The sequence below is a fragment of the Heteronotia binoei genome, chromosome 5 (assembly GCF_032191835.1).
Source record: "Heteronotia binoei isolate CCM8104 ecotype False Entrance Well chromosome 5, APGP_CSIRO_Hbin_v1, whole genome shotgun sequence".
NCBI lineage: Eukaryota > Metazoa > Chordata > Lepidosauria > Squamata > Gekkonidae > Heteronotia > Heteronotia binoei.
In genome coordinates this window covers 21,910,719-21,930,498 of record NC_083227.1, presented here as the reverse complement: position 1 = coordinate 21,930,498, position 19,780 = coordinate 21,910,719, and the positions used below count along the sequence as shown (strand labels likewise).

Genomic DNA, 19,780 nt, shown 5'->3' with positions numbered 1-19,780 from the left:
AGCCGGAATTAAGATTGCCGGGGAAAACATCAACAACCTCAGATATGCAGATGACACAACTCTCACGGCAGAAAATGAGGACCTAAAGAACCTCTTGTTGAGGGTGAAAGAGGAGAGCACAAAAGTAGGCTTGAAACTCAACATCAAAAAAACTAAGATCATGGCATCTGGCCCCATCACACCTTGGCAAATAGAAGGAAAAGATATGGAAGTAATGACAGACTTCACATTTCTGGGATCCAAGATCACTGCAGATGGTGACTGTAGCCATGAAATTAAAAGAGGTTTGCTCCTTGGGAGGACAGCTATGGCGAACCTGGGCAGTATAATAAAAAGTAGAGACATCACGCTGCCAACAAAAGTCCGTATAGTCAAAGCGATGGTATTCCCAGTAGTAATATATGGTTGTGAGAGCTGGACCATAAGGAAGGCCTAGTGCATAAGAATAGATGCTTTTGAGATGTGGTGCTGGAGAAGACTCTTGAGAGTCCCTTGGACTGCAAGAAGATCAGATCAGTCAGTCCTAAGGGAAATCAACCCAGACTGTTCCCTGGAAGGTCAGATGCTGAAGCTGAAGCTCAAATACTTTGGCCATCAAATGAGAAGGGTGCACTCACTGGAGAAGACCCTGATGCTGGGAAAGACAGAAGGCAAAAGAAGAAGGGGACGGCAAAAGATGAGATGGCTAGACAGTGTTACTGATGTAACAAATACGAATTTGAACAGACTCCAGAGGATGGTGGAAGACTGGAGGGCTTGGCGTGACAGGGCTCTTCTTACAGGGCCTACTGTAAGCTCCAGGAGGATTGGCTACATCAATTGGGTGTGGCCTAATATGCAAAGGAGTTCCTGCTACAAAAAAAAGCCCCTGGTACGGGTGAGGAGGGGGAAAGCACCACCATTCTGGTGTATGTGGGGGGAAGCACCTCCCATGTTGGTCTCCATCCTTGTGGTGGAAATGCCATTCAAAAACAGAACAGGAGGTGAGGATGTGTCTCGATTCAAATTGATATGCGAACAACTTCTTTACATGTCCAAAGAAGCGTCGCCCCAACACCAACTAACAGGGACTTGCTCTGGGTGTGGATTCTCTCCTCAAGAGGTCTAAGAACGTTCTGAAAGTGATCAAGATAATACGGACCAGACTGAGGAAGGGAGAAAGGGAGGGACGTAACCTGTCCAAAATGTAATGGTGGAAGTCGCTCCCGTTCTGTCTCCTTACTGCAAGAGCTCTGAGCCCCAAGGACTAGCACAGGGGCAGAGAGGTCAGAACTTCCCACAATCCCCTCCTGCTTATCTGCATCTTCTTCTCTAGATGAACCACCACTTTATGCTTAATCTAATAGGATTAGGAGCACCTGGGGGGGACCACTAGTAGTATGGTGGCTGAATAAAGATCCCTCCCCCCTTTGAAAACTCTTTTAAAAAGAGAGAAGGGTTTCATTAATGGAGTGGGGGAGGAAATCTAAGAATCAATCCCCACTTACTCTAACTGGAAAACAACAGCAAGCATCCTCCTGGTTCAGAAGAACACTTGCTATTATCTCAAGTACAGAAAAGGGTTAAAATATATGATGCTGGATTCCTAAAGAGGCTGAAGTCCTGAGATTATGCTAGCGGTCTTTCACCAGACAGGTGGGCTTTGCCTGGCTTCTCGGCATCCCTCAGCAACCTGAGTGAGGAGAGTTTAGTTCAGAGAGGGATTAGGGATACAACAGTCTTCGTGTCTGCCCTTTGGATCTGATATCTCCTTAAACTGGAATTTAAACCATAACTTTCTGGAATAGAACTCATTCCGTTTCTCTTGAATGGATTTTTGAGTGGCCGAACTCTGCTTCTAAGAGACTGTCTGGATATCTGCTTTTGAAAATGTTTATTCAAATGACACCACCCCCACCCACCCACCGGGCTCTACTCCTGCCCTGTAAGATCAAACAGTAAGGCCAGAGCTTTTTTTGTAGCAGGAACTCATTTGGATATTAGGCCACACTCCCCTGATGTAGCCAATCCTCCTGAAGCTTACAGTAGGCCCTATAAGCTCTTGGAGGATTGGCTCCATCAGGGGCGTGTGGCCTAATATGCAAAGGAGTTCCTGCTACAAAAAAACCCCTGAGTAAGGTCCTAATTAAGGTGATGGATTCAAAACCAGCATCCATAAGGAGTGATTTCCACCCCCCTACTGGTTGGTGCCCCTTTCTAACAGCATTCCCCCAGAGAATGCCATTAGAGAATGCCTGTCGGGGTCTTACCGCAAGAACAGATGATAACCATTGTTTTTCACTGAGAATTTAATATGGAAATCTGAGATTGATGTAGGTCTGTAATGTTGAGACTGTTGGTGCTACATTTCTGACACGTTGTTTGTGAGTTTATTGTTTTATGCAACTGTGGTTTTAACAGGCTGCAGACTGCCTGGAAAACTTTTAGACTTACAGTAGCGGCATCTAGTTAAAGTCCCACAATCTCAATGCAGTGTGGATCTTCCGTTCTCCGTCTCCTGCCAACTGATGCCTTTTCCTGTCACGTGTGAGCTTCCTGGTGTTTTCTCAACCAGCTTCTCCAACGAAAGCGTTTCCCACATTTGGAGCAGATGAGGGGTTTCTCCCCTGGATGGGTCTTCTGATCTTCCTTCGCCCACCCGCTCTGAAGTTTTTCCCAACATTCGGGGCATTTACAAAACTTCTCTCCCGTATGGATCTGCTGGCTGCCTATGAGGCACCGTCTTCTCCGAATGGGCTGGCCATTCACGGGAGGGCCACAGGATTTCTCCACAATGTGGGGGGATTCGTGGACACCTGATCGGTGGGGACGTATTTTGCCACCCTGGAGATATGATAACCTTTTGACCCACACGGTCCTTGTGTCCTCGTCTGTGGATGAATTATGTTCCACAAGCTTAATGGAGTCATTTTGATTCCTTGTCGACTCCTCCTCCGGATGTCCTTTTAGCTCGTTTTCTTCTTCGGGAATCACTGCTGTCTCAGGTATCATATTTTGGGATACTTCTGCCAGCATACTGTTCACCTCCTCCGGTTCACTACTTTCCTTCTGAAGATTCTTCTTTCCCTGCTTATTTCCCTTCTTTTCTGCAAGGAGACAGATTAATCCAGGTGTTTTACCTGGATTTTGACTAAAATCTAACTGAATTCCTTATACTGAACCAATTCTACCAAGGTCTTCTCTGATTGGCAGAGCGCTGCAAGGGCCTAACTGGATGTCTTTTTGCATCTTCTTTTCCTACATTGGATTGGATTGGCTATTGGATTTATATCCTGCCCTATACTCTGAATCTCAAGAGTCTCAGAGCGGCTCACAATCTCCTTTACCTTCCTTCCCCCCAACAGACACCCTGTCAGTTGGGTGGGGCTGAGAGAGCTCTCCCAGAAGCTGCCCTTTCAAGGACAACACCTATGAGAGCTATGGCTGACCCAAGGCCATTCCAGCAGGTGCAAGTGGAGCAGTGGGGAATCAAACCCGGTTCTCCCAGGTAAGAGTCCGCGCACTTAACCACTACACCAAACGTGATTTTTTAAACTGGAGATGTTGGGAATTGAACCTGGGACCTTTTGCATGGAAAGCTCTGACACCAAGCCACAGTCCTTCCCTATGTAGTTACATGACATTACAATAATTGTTCAGATATTCATATAATAAAACTACCTTTGGAGGTACCAGGATAAAAGCACAAAGAGTGTGCTCACCTTTATATCTAGGTTTCATGTTGCCACAATCTCTTCCATCTTACTTTGATTTCCTGACAGTTCCATGCTTATTTATGCTGGCTAGACTGAATGCCATTAAACCAGGGGAGCAATGTGTCAATGCGGTTCTGGCCAAACAGACACTCCTCAACACTGTCTATTCTGTTGCAACCTGCTGAATGTGGCAAAAGGTAGTTTGATAAAACTTTATATCCAGGAGTCTAGGGGTGAATTGGATAATCTGAGGGGGTTTTTTTAGCAGGGATATATTTTAATATTACATTGGCAATTGCCAAGATTTTTTTCCTCAGTCAATTAAGCTTAAAAATTACAAAATATCTATATTATATAGATACATCTATAAATATTTTTTTTAAAAATTAGTCCTAGTGTGACACTGCTCAGAGTTGAATTGGCTGTATGAGCAGTATCATTAAAGTGAAGTGTAAAACTACCTAAATTGAGACTGTTGGGAGTTGGAGGAAACAAAACTACGTCCAACAGACCCTTATATTTGCTCCCCAGTTTCCTTAATTCTTTATGCTTTCTGTGGCAAAATGCCCCATTATCTATCAGACTTAACCATTCCAAGTCATCGCAGGGCATTTATATGTTGGCTAGACTAAATGCGTTTCCCTCCAAAGTTTTACAAGGGAGATATCATCAAGTCCCTTTAGGCAACAGACTCTGTTCCTGTGAAGCGAATATTCCCGACTCAATTCAGCATATATTGCTTGATTGTTCCTTTTATCATAATCTCCGTAAAGATTTATTTTGCAAGCTTTCTTTCTCCCCAGATTTGTCTATTCTGCCACCCTGTTATTATTTATTGAACGATACTGAGGGGGAGGTTAGCGAGGCTGTGGCAAAATTTTTGGCTGACATCCTTAAATTTAAATCTGACCATGTATGAATGCGTCTGTAAGCTCGGTTTCATTTTATCTCCAACGTTTAAATTTTTACATTCTGTGTATTTTTATTTGCAACGGTTATGCCATTAAAGGTTTGGTATGGTGTAAAACTACCTTTTGCTTTTCTTTTCTTTTATTATATTTTACTTATTATTTGATTGTTTTGTTTTTTAAAATTATTTTTCACTTTTATAGTCCCATACCGTAGTCTTTCGCCCCTTTCTGCATATAATATAAAGAGGAACTATTTTTTTTCCTTGGACATTTGTGGTATAATTGGGATCTAGCAAATTTGTCTTGTTACATTGAGTGGTTTTAACTGTTGTTTTATACTGTTTTTAGAATGTTGCGATCCGCCCTGAGCCCATTTTGAAAGAGGGCGGAATAGAAATTGCCTAAATAAAATAAAATAAATTACCTTGAAGCATTCTCTGTGAAGATCCAGAGGGGTTTGGTTTGGATGCGTGAGTCCTCTGGTGACCATTAAGTCCTGATATGTGCTTGAAGGTTTTCCCACATTTGATGCAGGGGTAGGAGCTGTCTCCCGTGTGGATTCTCATGTGTCTGATAAGGTCTGAAGAGAAAGAGGTTTTATGTCCGCATTCAGGACACCTATGCCTCTTCTCTTTCAGGGATGCTATGATGCCATTTGTAATCCCCTCATTTGTCCCTCTAAGCTCCTCGTGCGCCTTGCCTTGAGGATTTCTCTGGGGTGGTGTGAAGCTGGGCCCCGCTTCATAGGCCTCAGGCCTCAACAAACCATCGCTTTGGCTATATCCCAGGAGGGCCTCAGGCAGTTCTCTTTGCTCGGGGCTTCCTTGCAGAGGATTCTCATTTCCATTCTCGCTCAGAATCCTGTCTCCTGTTTCAAAGGTGAGAAAAGCACTCTGTATTTCTTTAATTTACTTGTAACCAGTGTTCCTTCTAAGCTGAGTTAGTGTGAGCTAGCTCAGAATTTTAGCCTCCAGCCCACAGATTTTGTCATAACTCAGGAAGGATGACCCCAAAGCACAAAAATTTATGCAGTAGCTCGCAGCTTTAATGCCAGTAGCTCACAAAGTAGAATTTTTGCTCACAAGACACTGCAGCGTAGAGTGAACATTGCTTGTAACCCCCCATTTTTCTCCCCAACAGGGAGCCAAAGTAGCTTACATCATTCCCATCTCCATTTTATCTTCCCAATGACAACCCTGTGAGGAGGGTTAATCTGAGACTGCTTAACTGGTCCGTCACTAGCAGACTTCCACAGCAGAATGGAGATTTGACCCTGGTTCTTCCCAATCCTAGCCTGACACTTTAACCCAGGGGTGTCAAACTCATGCGGGTTGGATCTGACATAAATGAGACCTGGTTGGGCCGAGCCATGTCAGGCCAGGTCATGTGTGAACCTGGAAAGCTATCAGATATGTCTTGAACCTTGTTGAACATAAGAACATAAGAGAAGCCATGTTGGATCAGGCCAACGGCCCATCAAGTCCAACACTCTGTGTCACACAGTGGCAAAAAATGTTATATGGTCTCCTATGAATGTATTATAAAGACTGGGTTATTGTAAATAAGCCTCCAAACTGAAGAAAAACAGATGAAACGTCTTGATACCTTGAACAGACATCTTTAGAAGGGCTTCCTTTAGCTCCATGAATTAAATACTGGAATTCCTTTGTGATTGGAAAGTGTTGTTGAACTGCTTTTGAACTGTTTCGTGGGAATATCTTTTTAAAGTATGTTTTTGTACATTTGAAGTTCTATGTGCAAGCCTGGTCAGAGCACCACTGACCTTCACATTACACTGTTCTGTCATTTAAAATTTATGGTGCGTCTTAGCAGTTTTGTATTTATACAATCCCCATTTGGGAGCAGGGGATCCCCTGGTCAAGGGGGCCCTCTCCGCTGCTTCAGAGTTATCAGAAAGCAGTGTGGGGGGGGAATGTCTGCTGGGCACTCCATTATTCCCAACGGAGACCAGATGTCATAGGGTATAATGGAAAATTAATCTGTGGGTATCTGGGCTCAGGGTGGGAGGCTGTTTTTCATCATAGCATCTGGTACCTCTCCTCTAACCCCAAGTTTCAAAAGGCCTGGACCAGGGAATCCAATTCTATGAGCCCCAAAAGAAGGTGCCCTTATCCACCATTATTTCCAAATGGAGGAAAGGCATTTAAAAGGTGTGCAGTCCCTTTAAATGTGATGGCCAGAACTCTCTTCGGAGTTCAATTGTGCTTGTCACACCCTTGCTCCTGGCTCCACCCCCAAAGTCTCCCAGTTACACCCCCAAACTCCCCTGGCAATCCTACTCTGAGCTCTCCTCTTGCTTTGCCCACTTGCTTCACATGACTTTCCATAAAGGCACATGTCTCTGCAGGTCTCTCTTGTAAATACAATGCCTTCATACTCCCACACTGGGCTTTTTTTGTAGCAGGAATTCCTTTGCATATTAGGCCACACACCCCTGAGGTAGCCAATCTTTCTGGAGCTTACTGGACTCTTAGTACAGAGCCTACTGTAAGCTCCAGGAGGACTGGCTACCTCAGGGTTGGGTGGCCCAATATGCAAAAGAGTTCCTGCTACAAAAAAAAAGCCCTGCTCCCGTGCATTATACTGGACAAGCTGGCCATTTGTGATAAGGAAAGTACTCTTTCGATTAGGCTTCTTTCTCTCCTTTCAACAGCAACCTGAATGTGAACTGGAGCTCCTTGAATCAATGTTAAGTTGACATTCTTTTTCAATATGCTTACTGGAAGATTTATGGACTCCGCTGAGAATCGTGCTTCTTTGACTGGGAGAAACTCTGCTATATTGACCAAATATCCCAGGAGGAATAATCAGGATCCCAGTGCTAAGGCAGGCAACAGCAAACCACCTCTGAACACCTTTTGCCTTGAAAACCCCAAGGGGGAATCATCTTAAGCCAGCTGTGACTTGACAGCAAAACAACAACAGCGAAGGCCCTGCTGGACTTGAGTCTTGATCTTTCGCTCCAGATCAACACAGGGCTTTTTTTTGTAGCAGGAACTCCTTTGCATATTAGGCCACACCTCTCTGATGTCACCATTGTTTTGCACAGGGGGGTTTTCCATAGAAAAGGCCCAGCAGGACCTCATTTGCATATTAGGCCACACCCCCTGACACCAAGCCAGCTGAAACTGCGTTCCTGCTAAAAAAAAAAAGTCCTGCGGCCACACCCTCCTCATGTAGCCAACCTTCCAAGAGCTTCCAGGGCTCTCAGTACAGGGCCTACTGTAAGCTCCAGGAGGGTTGGCTACATCAGGGGGTGTGGTCTAATATGCAAAGAGTGCCTGTTACAAAAACAGCCCTGACTGAAACTGTGTTCATTTGGATGAAGGCTCCAGAGATTGGCAGAAGGCTTCAGACTTGAGCCAAAAGGAAAAGCGAGGTAAATAAATAAATAAACTTTGCTCAGTGGAGCAGTAGGACAGGGATAGGACCCTGCCCGCTCATAGCAGCTAATGCATTAACACTTCCGGAATCTGTCTCATTCCTCTTTAAAAACAACAACAAAACACTGGTTAATTATGCGTCCCAAAAGACAGGCTGTGGTTACTTCACTGCTGGAAGAAATGTACTCTGGGTATGCTTAGAGGCATTCTCCTCTTCTATTTCACTTTCCATGCTCCAGAAAGACCTAGTGCTAAGCGGTGTTCCCTCTAAGCTGAGTTAGCGTGAGCTAGCGCAAAGATTTTTAGCCTCCAGCTTGCATTTTTTGTTTAGCACAGGAATAATGGCCCCAGAGCACAATAATGCAACAGCTCACAGTTTTAATGCCAGTAGCTCTCAACTTTAATACCAGTAGCTCACAAAGTAGAATTTTGGCTCACAAGGCTTTGCAGCTTAGAGGGAACATTGGTTGTAAGCCCATGATGACTCTCAACAACCCCCCTGCCCCGCTTACCTGAGATGCTACCTGGGAAAGTCACTCCATCCTCGCAGGCCCAGAGGTACTGTGTTTCCTCTTGTTCTGGCTCAGGCTTGGGAACAAGGAAGCCTCCTTCAGATCGGAGAGAGAAACAGGAAAAGAAAGGTTATTTTTGCCTGGTGTTGTCTTATTGTGTAATCTGCTTGCTGACTGAGTGAAAAGTTTGCTTATCATATTTGTAACCTGCCTTGGATCTTGGTAAGAAAGGTACTATAAATGAAAATTAATAATAATTTTATGCAGGGTTTTTTTTTGTAGCAGGAACTCCTTTGCATATTAGGCCACACACACACACACCCCGATGTAGCCAATCCTTCAAGAGCTTACAGGGCTCTTCTTACAGGGTTTACTGTAAGATCCAAGAGCCTTAAAATAGTACTGGCAGCCTGGTGAATGCCATTTCCTGCTGCCTTCAACTTTCCCTAGCATTATTGTCTTTTCTAGCACTCTTGTCTTCTAGTAATGTAACCAAAATATTATAGCCTCAGTTTAGGCATTTTAGCTTCTAGGGAGGCTTGATTTGACCTAGAACCCACTTATTTGTGTTTTGGTAATCCATGGCTGTCATAAAATTTTCCTCCAACACAACATTTCAGATGAATCAACTTTCTTCCTGTCAGCTTTTTCCAGTCCTGTTTCCACATCCATCCATAGCAATAAAGAATACTGTAGTATGGATTATCTGCATATTGGCTGCTAGCGACATCTCTTTACACTAAAGAGTCTTTTCTAGCACCTTCACGGCTGCTCTTCCCAACGTCAACAATGACTAAGCCTGCCCTGTTTGTTGTTACAGGCACAGGCTTGTTGTTACAGGCATAGGCTGTTTATCTAAGAGGGGATTAGATGAACAGATGGAGCAGAAGTCCATCAGAGGCAATTGGCCACAAGGTATAGATGGATTACTATGTTTGGGGCAGGGATGCCCTGTATTCTTGGTGCTTGGGGGGGCGGGGGAACAGTGGGAGGGCTTCTGGAATCCTGGCCCTACTGGTGGACCTCCTGATGGCACCTGGTTTTTGGCCACTGTGTGACACAGAGTGTTGGACTGGATGGGCCTAATCCAACATGGCTTCTCTTATGTTCTTACGTTCTCTCTTTTTGTGAGAGGCATCTGGAGCAGGACCTCAGTAGCTGATCTTACAGCATGCTGCCTCTGGACATGGAGAGTCCACATAAGCATCACAGCTTATTAAGCCTCTGATGGGCTTTCCCCTGCACAGGTTTCTCAAATCCACTTCTTAAAAGGTCACCTAAGACCCTGGCTGGCCCATCACCCTATCTTGTGGCAGCCCAAGCAGTTAGAACGGCTTCAGGATTCGTTTTGGTCATACAGAGGACCTAAAAGAGGATTTAGGAGCAGGAGAAAAAGATGCTTACCAAAAAGGTCTGCATTCCCACAGCTTTCTTCCATCACTTCCCAGAATATCGTTCTTGGGTTGGTTTCTAGTGCAGTCCCTTCGGCCTCACCCAAAGACACGGTCTCCTCTTTCAAATCTGGGGGAGCCTGAAATGGCAAAATAGGGACACTCCTGCTCAGATCAGAACTCATTTGTCAATAGATTTACTACTGGCCCTGACGTCACTGGTCCAGCACAGGGCTTTTTTTTGTAGGAGGAACTCCTTTGCATATTAGGCCATACACCCCTAATGGAGCCAATCCTCCTGGATCTTACAGTAGGCCCTGTACGAAGAGTCCTGTAAACTCTTGGAAGATTGGCTACATAAGCGGGATGTGGCCTAATATGCAAAGGAGTTCCTGCTTTAAAAAAAAAAACATCCTGGTCCAGTCTAATCTGATCTCACCAGATCTTAGAACCTAAGCAGGGTCAGCCCTGGTTAGTACCTGGATGGGAGACCACCAAGGAAGTCAAGGTTTGCTCCATAGAGGCAGGCAAGGGCAAGCCACCTCTTGTTAGTCTCTTACCTTGAAAACCCTAAGGGGTCACTATAATCTACTGGGATATTTGGTTAATATAGCAGAGTTTTGCTCAATTATAGAAGCATAACCCTGAGTACAGTAAATAAATCTCCCAAAAAGTATATTGCAAAAAAGGCGAACTTACATTTATTCAACTAGATCCAGTTCACATTTAGGCTGCAGTTGAAAGAAGAGAAAGAAGTGTTCTCTATCTATCTATCTATCTATCTATCTATCTATCTATCTATCTATCTATCTATCTATCTATCTATCTATCTATCTATCGTTCGTTCGTTCGTTCGTTCTATCATTCTATCTATCGTACTATCGTCCTATCTATCGTACTATCGTCCTATCTATCGTACTATCGTCCTATCTATCGTACTATCTAGTACTATCTATCTAGCTATCATACTATCTATCTCGTACTTTCTAAAAGGAACCTATCACAAATAGCCAAAATAATCAGGTATCATGTGTACGGGAGTATGAGGGCATTGTATCTACCAGAAAAACCTGCAGAGACATGTGTCTCCATGGAAGGTCATGAGAAGTGAGAAAGGACAAAGGCAGAGCAGAAGGCAGTTCCCAGGTTAAAACAAAGAGGCATCCCATCCAAGGATAGGATACACAGACTTAAAGTGATGTAGCGTCCCTCATTGTCCAGGCATGCTGAGTTGCTCACGCCAACCAAGTCAGCTGCAACTCAGTGGCATTTTCCTCCTCCTCCTCCATCACCACCACCACCACCACCATATGGGACAGCTTTGTTGATGGAGATTTGGGTACTACTGTGTGGCTTTGTAAAGAAACAGCGAGTAAAAAAGCCCTAAAAGGGCTGAAAAGGGTGTACTGGGGGTGTAGTACTCAGACCCCAAAATTTTGAAGGAGGAGTTTCATTCTGCCCCATTCTACATGGGGGCTACAACAAGGGAGTGTCTAGATGGCTGCTACACTGTGCCACTCTTCACTTTGGAGGAAGCGGGGCTTATCTTTTATCCAGAGGAAACACGAATAAAAATGGGAATTAGGAGAATCGTGCCCAGCTTGGCTGTGATGTCATTTGTAGAGTGACCGTTTGTAGTAGAGGCTTCCCAACGCCCATGTGGGGAAGAATTCTCATGTGGAAGCAACCTGAGTGGCTGGGTTGTCAACAAAAATACCCTTTAACAGAAGCTTAAGGGGACATGATTTGCCAGGTAAGGGTGATCCACCACCGTGACATGAAAAGGCTTCAGTTGCCCATTTCCACATTTTGAGCCTCTATTTAAGGGATAGGATGTTTTTTTCTCTATGTTGCTAGCAACCCTGTTTGGCAGCCATCCCTATATCCCGCAGGCAGCAGACAGCTCTACATAGGTAGTTGTAGATTTTCCGGGCTGTATAGCTGTGGTCTTGGCATAGTAGTACCTGACGTTTCGCCAGCAGCTGTGACTGGTATCCTCAGGGGATAGACAGAATGATAGAGTTCTCTCTGTGTCAAAGTGAGAGGAAAGAAAAAGGAAATGGTAGGAATTTATATCTACTCAGGAAAGTGGAGTAGAGCTGAGTCATTATCTTCTCGAATTTCCTAGGCTGTGACATGTTAATGGAGGAGCTTTCCTGAGGAGGTTCTTTTGTATATGGAGTTTCCCTGAGAAGGTTTTTTTGCATATGGATTGCCTGTTGGAATTCTAATCTTATCTGTAGTGTTGTTATAAGCTGTAGAGCATTTTGTGTTTTTCAGGACTGGAAGCCATGCCCTATTCATTTTTAAATTCTCTTCTTTCCTGTTGAAATTTTGTTTATGTTTGTGGATTTCAATGGCTTCCCTGCATAATCTGACATGGTAACTGGATGGGCTGTCCAGCATTACAATGCCTTGGAATAAGATGCTGTGTTCAGCCACTGCTGATTTTTCAGGTTGGCCTAGTCCAGGGGTGTCAAACATGCAGTTTGGGGGCTGAATCAGGCCCCTGGAGGGCGCCTATCAGGCCCCTGAGCAACTGGCTGTCATCTGCTTCCTTCTCCCTCTCTCTTGCTGCCTTCTGCATCACAGCTTGCTTTGCAAGGCTTGCTCAGTTGCTCAGGAGCTACAGAGCAAAACCTCTATTTTCTCCATTGGCTGAGGCTCCCCCGGTGGAGGAAGGAAAGAGCCAGAGCTTCCTTTGCCCAGTCCCCTGGATCCCATGGGAGAAATACAAAGAAAGCATCCTTAAGACCAATGAGTGCTAATGTTTTAAGTTTTTTTAAAAATATATAATTGTGTTTGTCTGTGTTCGTTATAAAATTTATATATCTGCTATCTAATTTTAAATAGGTACACACATGGCCCGGCCCCTCAAGGTCTCATTTATGTCAGATCTGGCCCTCATAACAAATGAGTTCGACACTCCTGGCCAAGTCTGCTGTGTCTTTCATGTTCTTTTATTCTTGTCTGGATGCCATGTTGTGTGGTCCCAATGTCGACCTGTCCACAACTGCAGGGTATGCGGTATACTGCTGTAGAAGTGTGCGTGTGTGTGTGGGGGGGGGGGTGTTGCCAATCTCCAAGTAGTAGCTGGAGATCTCCTGCTATTACACATGTGGCAGAGATCAGTTCACCTGGAAAAAACAACTGCTTTGAAAGGTGGACTGAAGTCCCTCCCCTCCCCTAACCCTGCCCTAAGAACATAAGAGAAGCCACATTGGATCAGGCCAATGGCCCATCCAGTCCAACACTCCCTCACACAGTGGCCAAACAAAACAAAACAAAAACCTGAGGGGGTGGTTAGTGAGGCTGTGGCAAAATTTCTTGCTGACATCCTTAAATTTAATTCTGACCATGTTTGAATGCATCTGTAAGCTCGGTTTTATTTTGATTTTATCTCCAATGTTTAAATTTTTATATTCTGTGTATTTTTATCTGAATCTATTATGCCACTAAAGGTTTGGTATGGTATGGTACAAAAACCCACGTGCCATCAGGAGGTCCAAGGGTGGGGCCAGGACACCAGAAACCCTCCCATTCCCTTTCGAATCTTAGAAGTGTTTTAACTAATGCAACTAATCCTTCAGTGCTAATAACAGCCTATGATTCCCTAGTATCTAACATTCTTAGTTCATTAAATGCTAGACCTAAAAATGTAAAAAGGGAAAGAAACATGAAATCTCTGCAGCCCTGTTTTGATAAAGAATGTAGAGCCGTTAAAACTCTGTTGCGCAATACCTATAGATGTTACCGTGACTCCGGGGCTTTGTCCTCACCACCAGAGTATTTTGATCTTCAAAATCAGTTGTCTCAGGTTATCATAAACAAAAAGAATGACTATGCTAAGCTTCAATGGGAGGAGCTATTCCAGGCCATAATCTTAAAGAACTCTACAAAATTCTGGTCTATTGTATCAGGTGCCCATAGAGTTGATGCCCCTTCTATGTCTGCTATCTCAGCCAATGTCTGGTACCAATATTTCTTTTCTATGTTCTCCCAAAGTACTTTATACACTTCTGGACCTTTCGAACTATCTCAGGTAGATCTTCCGGAGTGGCCCTCTGTGCCTTCTGATGAAGTTAAAGAACTAATTTCGCAATTGAAATTAGGTAAAGCAGCAGGCCCTGATGCTATTCTTTCTGAAATCCTAAAGTTAAGATTCAGATTGGTGGGCTACTCCGCTGGCATCCCTCTTTACAAGTATTGACAGAACAGGCATAATTCCTAAAGCCTGGCTCAACTCAATAGTGATCCCAATTTATAAAAAAGGAGATCCTGCCATCCCAAATAATTACAGGCCGATTATTCTCCTATCTACCATTGGCAAACTATATTCTAAACATCTGTTGAGTAAACTTGAACAATGGATGACACGAGAAAAAATTATTGGTCCGGAACAACTGGGATTTTGTAATGGCAAAACTATTCTCGATCGTTGTAATGCCTTGTCTCATCTAATTTCCAAATACACTATTAGGAAAAAGATGAAATTGTATGTAGCCTTTTTCGACTTAAAGGGAGCATTTGATTCAGCCTGCTTTGGGCTAAACTTGAACATCAAGTATTGATAAAAGACTTATGCTTATTGAAAAATTATATACTTCTAACTTTTGTCAGGTCAAATGCTCTTCATCAGGCAATCTTACGTCAAAAATCCCATTAAACAAAGGGGTTAAGCAAGGCTGTGTGTTGGTCCCTTTTCTGTTTAACCTCTTTCTTAATGACCTGGCTCCCTTTTTGTCAGATATCGATCATCATAGCCCTAAACTCGGTGCCAGACATGTTCCCTTTCTTTTGTACGCGGACGATACAGTTTTACTATCTTGTTCCAGAATTGGATTAAAACGCTTGCTTGCCCATTGTATCACTTTTCTTAACTACGATAAGCTCCTTTTGAACTATGACAAATCTAAAATTGTTGTATTTTCCAAATCTTGGAAGCCAACAAAATGGTCAATAGGTGGCAAAGAGATGGAACAAGTAAAATACCATGAATACTTAGGAATTCATTTCCAATATAACACACTTCGGACTGATCACTGTAACTGTATAATTAAGTCAGTCAATGTTAACGTTGCAGCTATTCAGCGCTTCTTTTATAGTAGAGGCAATCAGTTTGTCCCAGCTGCGCTAAAAATCTTTAAGGCTAAAGTGATACCAGAGCTCTTATATGGGGTCCCAGTTTGGATCACAGCCTTGGACAACAACATTGAAGGTGTCCAATCAAAATTTCTACGGAAAATCCTGGGATTCCCGAAGTGCGTACCATATACAGTTCTATGTTTAGAAACAGGGATGAATCTTATGGAAACACAAGCATGGCTAACGTTATTTAAATACTGGTTACGGCTACATTTCTATTCTGATTCGGAGAGCCTTCTATATCAACTGCTCTCAGAATCCATATTTTTCAAATTGGTTAGTATTTATTGAGAGGAAAATTAAGTCTATGGGTATAGATATAGATTCACTTCTTATGCTATCCCTAAAAGATGCATTCTTGAAACTTAAGCTTAGAATCTTGGATATTGAAATGCAAAAATTATATAGCCTGGCCAACAAAACTTGCTCCCCGCTGAATTTTGAACTTCCTCTTTCTGTAGGGAAATTAGCGTCATATTTCTCCTCTCTGCAAGCACCACCACAACGGCGTGCGTTCTCGTTAACGAGATGCAATGCATTACCATCTGCTATTTTATTTGGCAGATTTAACAGGATTGAATACTCTGCCAGACATTGTCTTTGTAATCCCAAATGTATCGAAACTATCTCCCATGTATTATTGAATTGTCCCCTTTATGATGAGATTCGTCGTACATATTTGCAAGATATTTTAGCAGGTATGCTGAGCTGTGCTGATTCAGGCAAAGCCGACAGACTTTTAAATGACACCTGCTCTGAGTTAACTTTAACGGTTGCCGAATTTCTTCAACAGGCCAGGGAAATCCGATAGAGACTGGCTCTGGAATGACCATATCTTATTTGTTTTATTCATTTAATTTGGTTAAACTTGAACTTACATATATTTTACTCATTTTATGTACATTAGCTTCCCTGCGTACTCTATTTTCCAGGATTTTATATTACTTGCATTGTTATTTGTACTGCTAAATCTGTTTTTTGCCAATAAAGGCTTGATGTTGTTGTTGTTGAATTGGACCCCCTGGTCCAATCTTTTTGAAACCTGGAGGGTATTTTGAGGAGAGGCAGTGGATGCTATGCTGAAAATCTGGTGCTTCTATCTCAAAAAACAGCCCTCTGACCCCCAGATAACTGTGGATCGATTCTCCATTATACCCTATGTGAATCGGTCTCCATAGGGAACGATGGAGTGACCAGAAGACATTTCCCACCCTCACCCCCCCTTGCTTTCGACAAGACTGAGCGACAGGTCAGGTTTCATCCCTGCCACTCAAGTTGGCAATCTCTTCCCCACATGCAGAAACTCAGGCAATCAAATATTCCATAAAATATTACCTGGCATGTCTCAGTTTCTTGATGGCTCAAGAGGAAATCCTCCACCAGGGCCGCAGCTTGAGTGCAGTTCTCGGGGCCGCCAGCCTTGATCCAGCTCTGCAACTCTGGCGGCAGGATGGCCAGGAATTGCTCCAGGATCAGCAACTCCAGGATCTGCTCCTTCGAGTGCCTCTCCGGCTTCAGCCACTGGTGGCAAAGCTCCTGCAGCTGGCTGTAAATCTGCCGCGGGTCTTCCATCTCCCGGGAGCGGAACTGCCGGAAGTGCTGGCGCAGGGTTTCCATGTTGTTGGCTTCTCCACGCAAGATGGCTGCCTTCACTTTCCCATAATCCTCCCTGTCTCTGGCCTCCAGGCTGTTAAAGGCTTTCTGGGCATCTCCACTGAGCGCTGGGAGAAGCCAGGCCACCCACTCTTCCCGGGGCCACTGGCAGGCTTGGGCCACTTGCTCGAAGGAGGCCAGGAAGGCCTTGGTGTCCTCCCAGGGGCCCGGCTTCTTCCCCCACCCCATCTGAGGGGAATTCTGTCCCCTCAGGAACTCCTGCCTTTGGGTTATGCACTGCTGAGTCAACTGAGCCCCTGTTTTCTGGGGAACTTCCTGTTTTGGAAACTCTTCAAAACACTTAACTTGGGTGATGAACGGAGCTTTATATGCACTTTGGAACCCTACATCCATTTTTACTTTCCTGCCTTTCTCCCTGACCTTAGAAGAGGAGATCTGGCAATTCTACTTCTGGTAGCCTGAAGACTGTCTGGGCCTCAGTCTGTGGCAACCTTGAGACCAGTTGGGCTAATCCTCTCGAATCCTTCATAAATTTTCCCTCAAGAAAGTTGTGGGGGTTTTGTGTGGGTTTTTTTGCCCAGGAGTATTCCTGATTAGCAGAACAGAAAGGGGAGGGGGAAGGTTTCTTGCTACAGCAAAGAGACAGAATAAAAAAAATACCTGAACTTTGTATAACAAATTGTGAGGGGGAAACCCCAATTTTAAAAAATCCCACTCATTTCAAGAAAGAGTTTTGAAATGTTGCGCATCATTGGACAAGATGGTTCTTCAAGGCTCCCCATGGCTTTCCCTCACCTTCGGCAGCAAGGCGGGTGAGGTGCAAAGGAGAAGGGGGAAACAAATGCAACCAGGAATGTACTGAGAAGGCCTCAAAATTCGAGCTACAGCAGATAAAATTTGTAAGAAAAGAAATATATTATATAGTGCACACAACTATGTAGTTAAAAGCAAAAGTTCTGAATACCACACTGCATTGAAAGCCATCCAGAATCAGTTTGACATATGCTATTATAAATCCCGCATACAAAGTAGATGATAAATGGCAAATGAGCAACACAAGGCCATATGAGTTTTGGCCTCTTAGGCCTTCATCAGTGGTCAATAACACATAAAATAGTTTTTACAAACACATCTGGCAAATAAGCAATATATATCCCTATCACCTGGTCAGGGTTTATATATATATACACACATACACACACATACACACACACCAGGTAGTGTTTTCAAAGAATCATAGAGTTGGAAAGCACCTCCAGGGTCATCTAGTCCAACCCCCTGCACAATGCAAGAAACTCACAAACACTTCCCCCTAAATTCAGAGGATCTTCATCGCTGTCAGATGGCCATCTAGCCTCTGATTAAAAACCTCCAAGGGAGGAGAGCCCACCACCTCCCGAGGAAGCCTGTTCCACTGAGGAATTGTTCTAATGGTCAGGAAGTTCTTCCTAATGTTGAGCTGGAAACTCTTTTGATTTAATTTCAACCCATTGGTTCTGGTTCTACCTTCTGGGGCCACAGAAAACAATTCCACACCATCCATGTGGTATTCATATATATATACACACACACAAACCAGGTAATGCTTATATATATATAAACCCTGACCAGGTGCTAGGAATGCCAGCCTAAGTCTGCACAGGATTGCAACCAAAATTCAAACACTTAGGCTTGGATCCTGTGTTCTCTGAACAGAGCTGTGTTGTAGGAAAGAACAGACTTTACCCAAAAATGTGTCTGAAATCAATGGTTTCAAAGGGTGTCTCATTTTAATCATTTCATCCTGAAGGTTTAATCTCAGCCAGGCCTCAATTATGCTCCCCTTCCCTACAATTTTCCTCTCTTTTCAAAGGGGAGAGTTGCTAAACTCAAGGTGTTGGCTGGAGATCTCCCACTAACTCATCTCCAGGTGATACGTATTTGTTTGCCTGTAGAAAATGGCCACTTGGGAAGCTTGACTCTATATAGCATTATACCCTGCTGAGCTCCCTCTCCTCCCAACCCCCACCAACTTCAGGCTCCACCTCCCCAAATCTCCAGCAAATTCCCAACCCAGAGCTGGGAACTCTCTCAAGGGAGGTTGTTGAGTAAAGATGTAAACCAAAGAAAACATACCTCTGAGAATATGAAGAGTGCTAGATCCAGACTAAATCGCACTGCCTGCTCCTTCAGTGCAGGCACTGAGTGTTAGGGAGAAGCGCTTCCAGGTCAAAGGGCATTTCTGGTTGCCAGCAGCCCAATGGGATCCACAAACCAGGTAATGTTTTTCTTCTTCTTCCTGTTGGGTGACTATGATTTCTATTGGCCTGTGATAACTGCCTTATGCCATTTTTATTTTGCTAGATGCCTGGAATGGACCAGCGGATAGTTGCATTATAAATAAAACAAATTTATAAGCATTTTTCCAATAGCAACAAAATTGTTAAAATATGGTCATAATAAAAAGGTAGTCGGTGAGATGTTCAGAGTTCCAGTCCTCATTCTCCTCACAGAATGCCAGTCATACACATTCTAGCCCACCCAGGGGTGAAATTCTAGCAGGAGCTCCTTTGCATATTAGGCCACACCCCCTGATGTAGCCAATCCTCCAAGAGCTTACAAGGCTCTTTGTTGTAAGCTCTTGGATGATTGGCTACACTAGGGGTGTGTGGCCTAATATGCAAAGGAGCTCCTGCTAGAATTCCACCCCTGAGCCTACCTCACAGGGTTGTTGTGATGAGAAAACAGGATGCTTTTCCTGACCTGAGACTAACACAGACACCTGGTAATGGCACCAGATCCAGTGACCCTTTAAGAGCACAGAATCCACACTCTGCCATGGAAACTTGTTGGCTAGGGTTGCCAGGTCCAATTCAAGAAATATATGGGGACTTTGGGGGTGGAGCCAGGAGCAAGGGTGTGACAAGCATAATTGAACTCCCAAGGGAGTTCTGGCCATCGCATTGAAAGGGACCACACACCATTTAAATGCCTTCCCTCCACTGGAAATAATGAAGGATAAGGGCACCTTCTTTTGGGGATAATAGAACTGGACCCCCTGGTCCAATCCTTTTGAAACGTGGAAGGTGTTTTGAGGAGAGGCATTGGATGCTATACTGAAAATGTAGT

The 19,780-nt window shown here is 44.0% G+C and overlaps 1 protein-coding gene across 1 annotated transcript; it reads right to left on the bottom strand.

The window, feature by feature from the left end:
• Positions 1 to 2,346: 2,346 nt before the first annotated feature.
• Positions 2,347 to 19,188, bottom strand: LOC132571176 (zinc finger protein 232-like). The gene is made up of 6 exons (XM_060237870.1): positions 18,788 to 19,188; positions 16,394 to 17,553; positions 9,927 to 10,053; positions 8,523 to 8,618; positions 5,031 to 5,474; positions 2,347 to 3,086 (listed from the first exon to the last, which is right to left on the bottom strand). Exons 2-6 carry the CDS (start codon positions 17,063 to 17,065, stop codon positions 2,521 to 2,523), a joined length of 1,905 nt encoding a protein of 634 aa, XP_060093853.1. The 5' UTR covers positions 17,066 to 17,553; positions 18,788 to 19,188; the 3' UTR covers positions 2,347 to 2,520.
• Positions 19,189 to 19,780: the final 592 nt, after the last annotated feature.

Bases quoted from the DNA above. Each gene is read 5' to 3' on its own strand.
- LOC132571176 (XM_060237870.1), bottom strand. From the start codon at position 17,065: ATGGATGTAGGGTTCCAAAGTGCATATAAAGCTCCGTTCATCACCCAA. The intron at 10,054-16,393 runs GTAATATTTTAT...TTGCCATTTCAG, and splicing joins AAGAAACTGAGACATGCCAG to GCTCCCCCAGATTTGAAAGA. The intron at 5,475-8,522 runs GTAAGCGGGGCA...CCTTTGAAACAG, and splicing joins TTTCCCAGGTAGCATCTCAG to GAGACAGGATTCTGAGCGAG.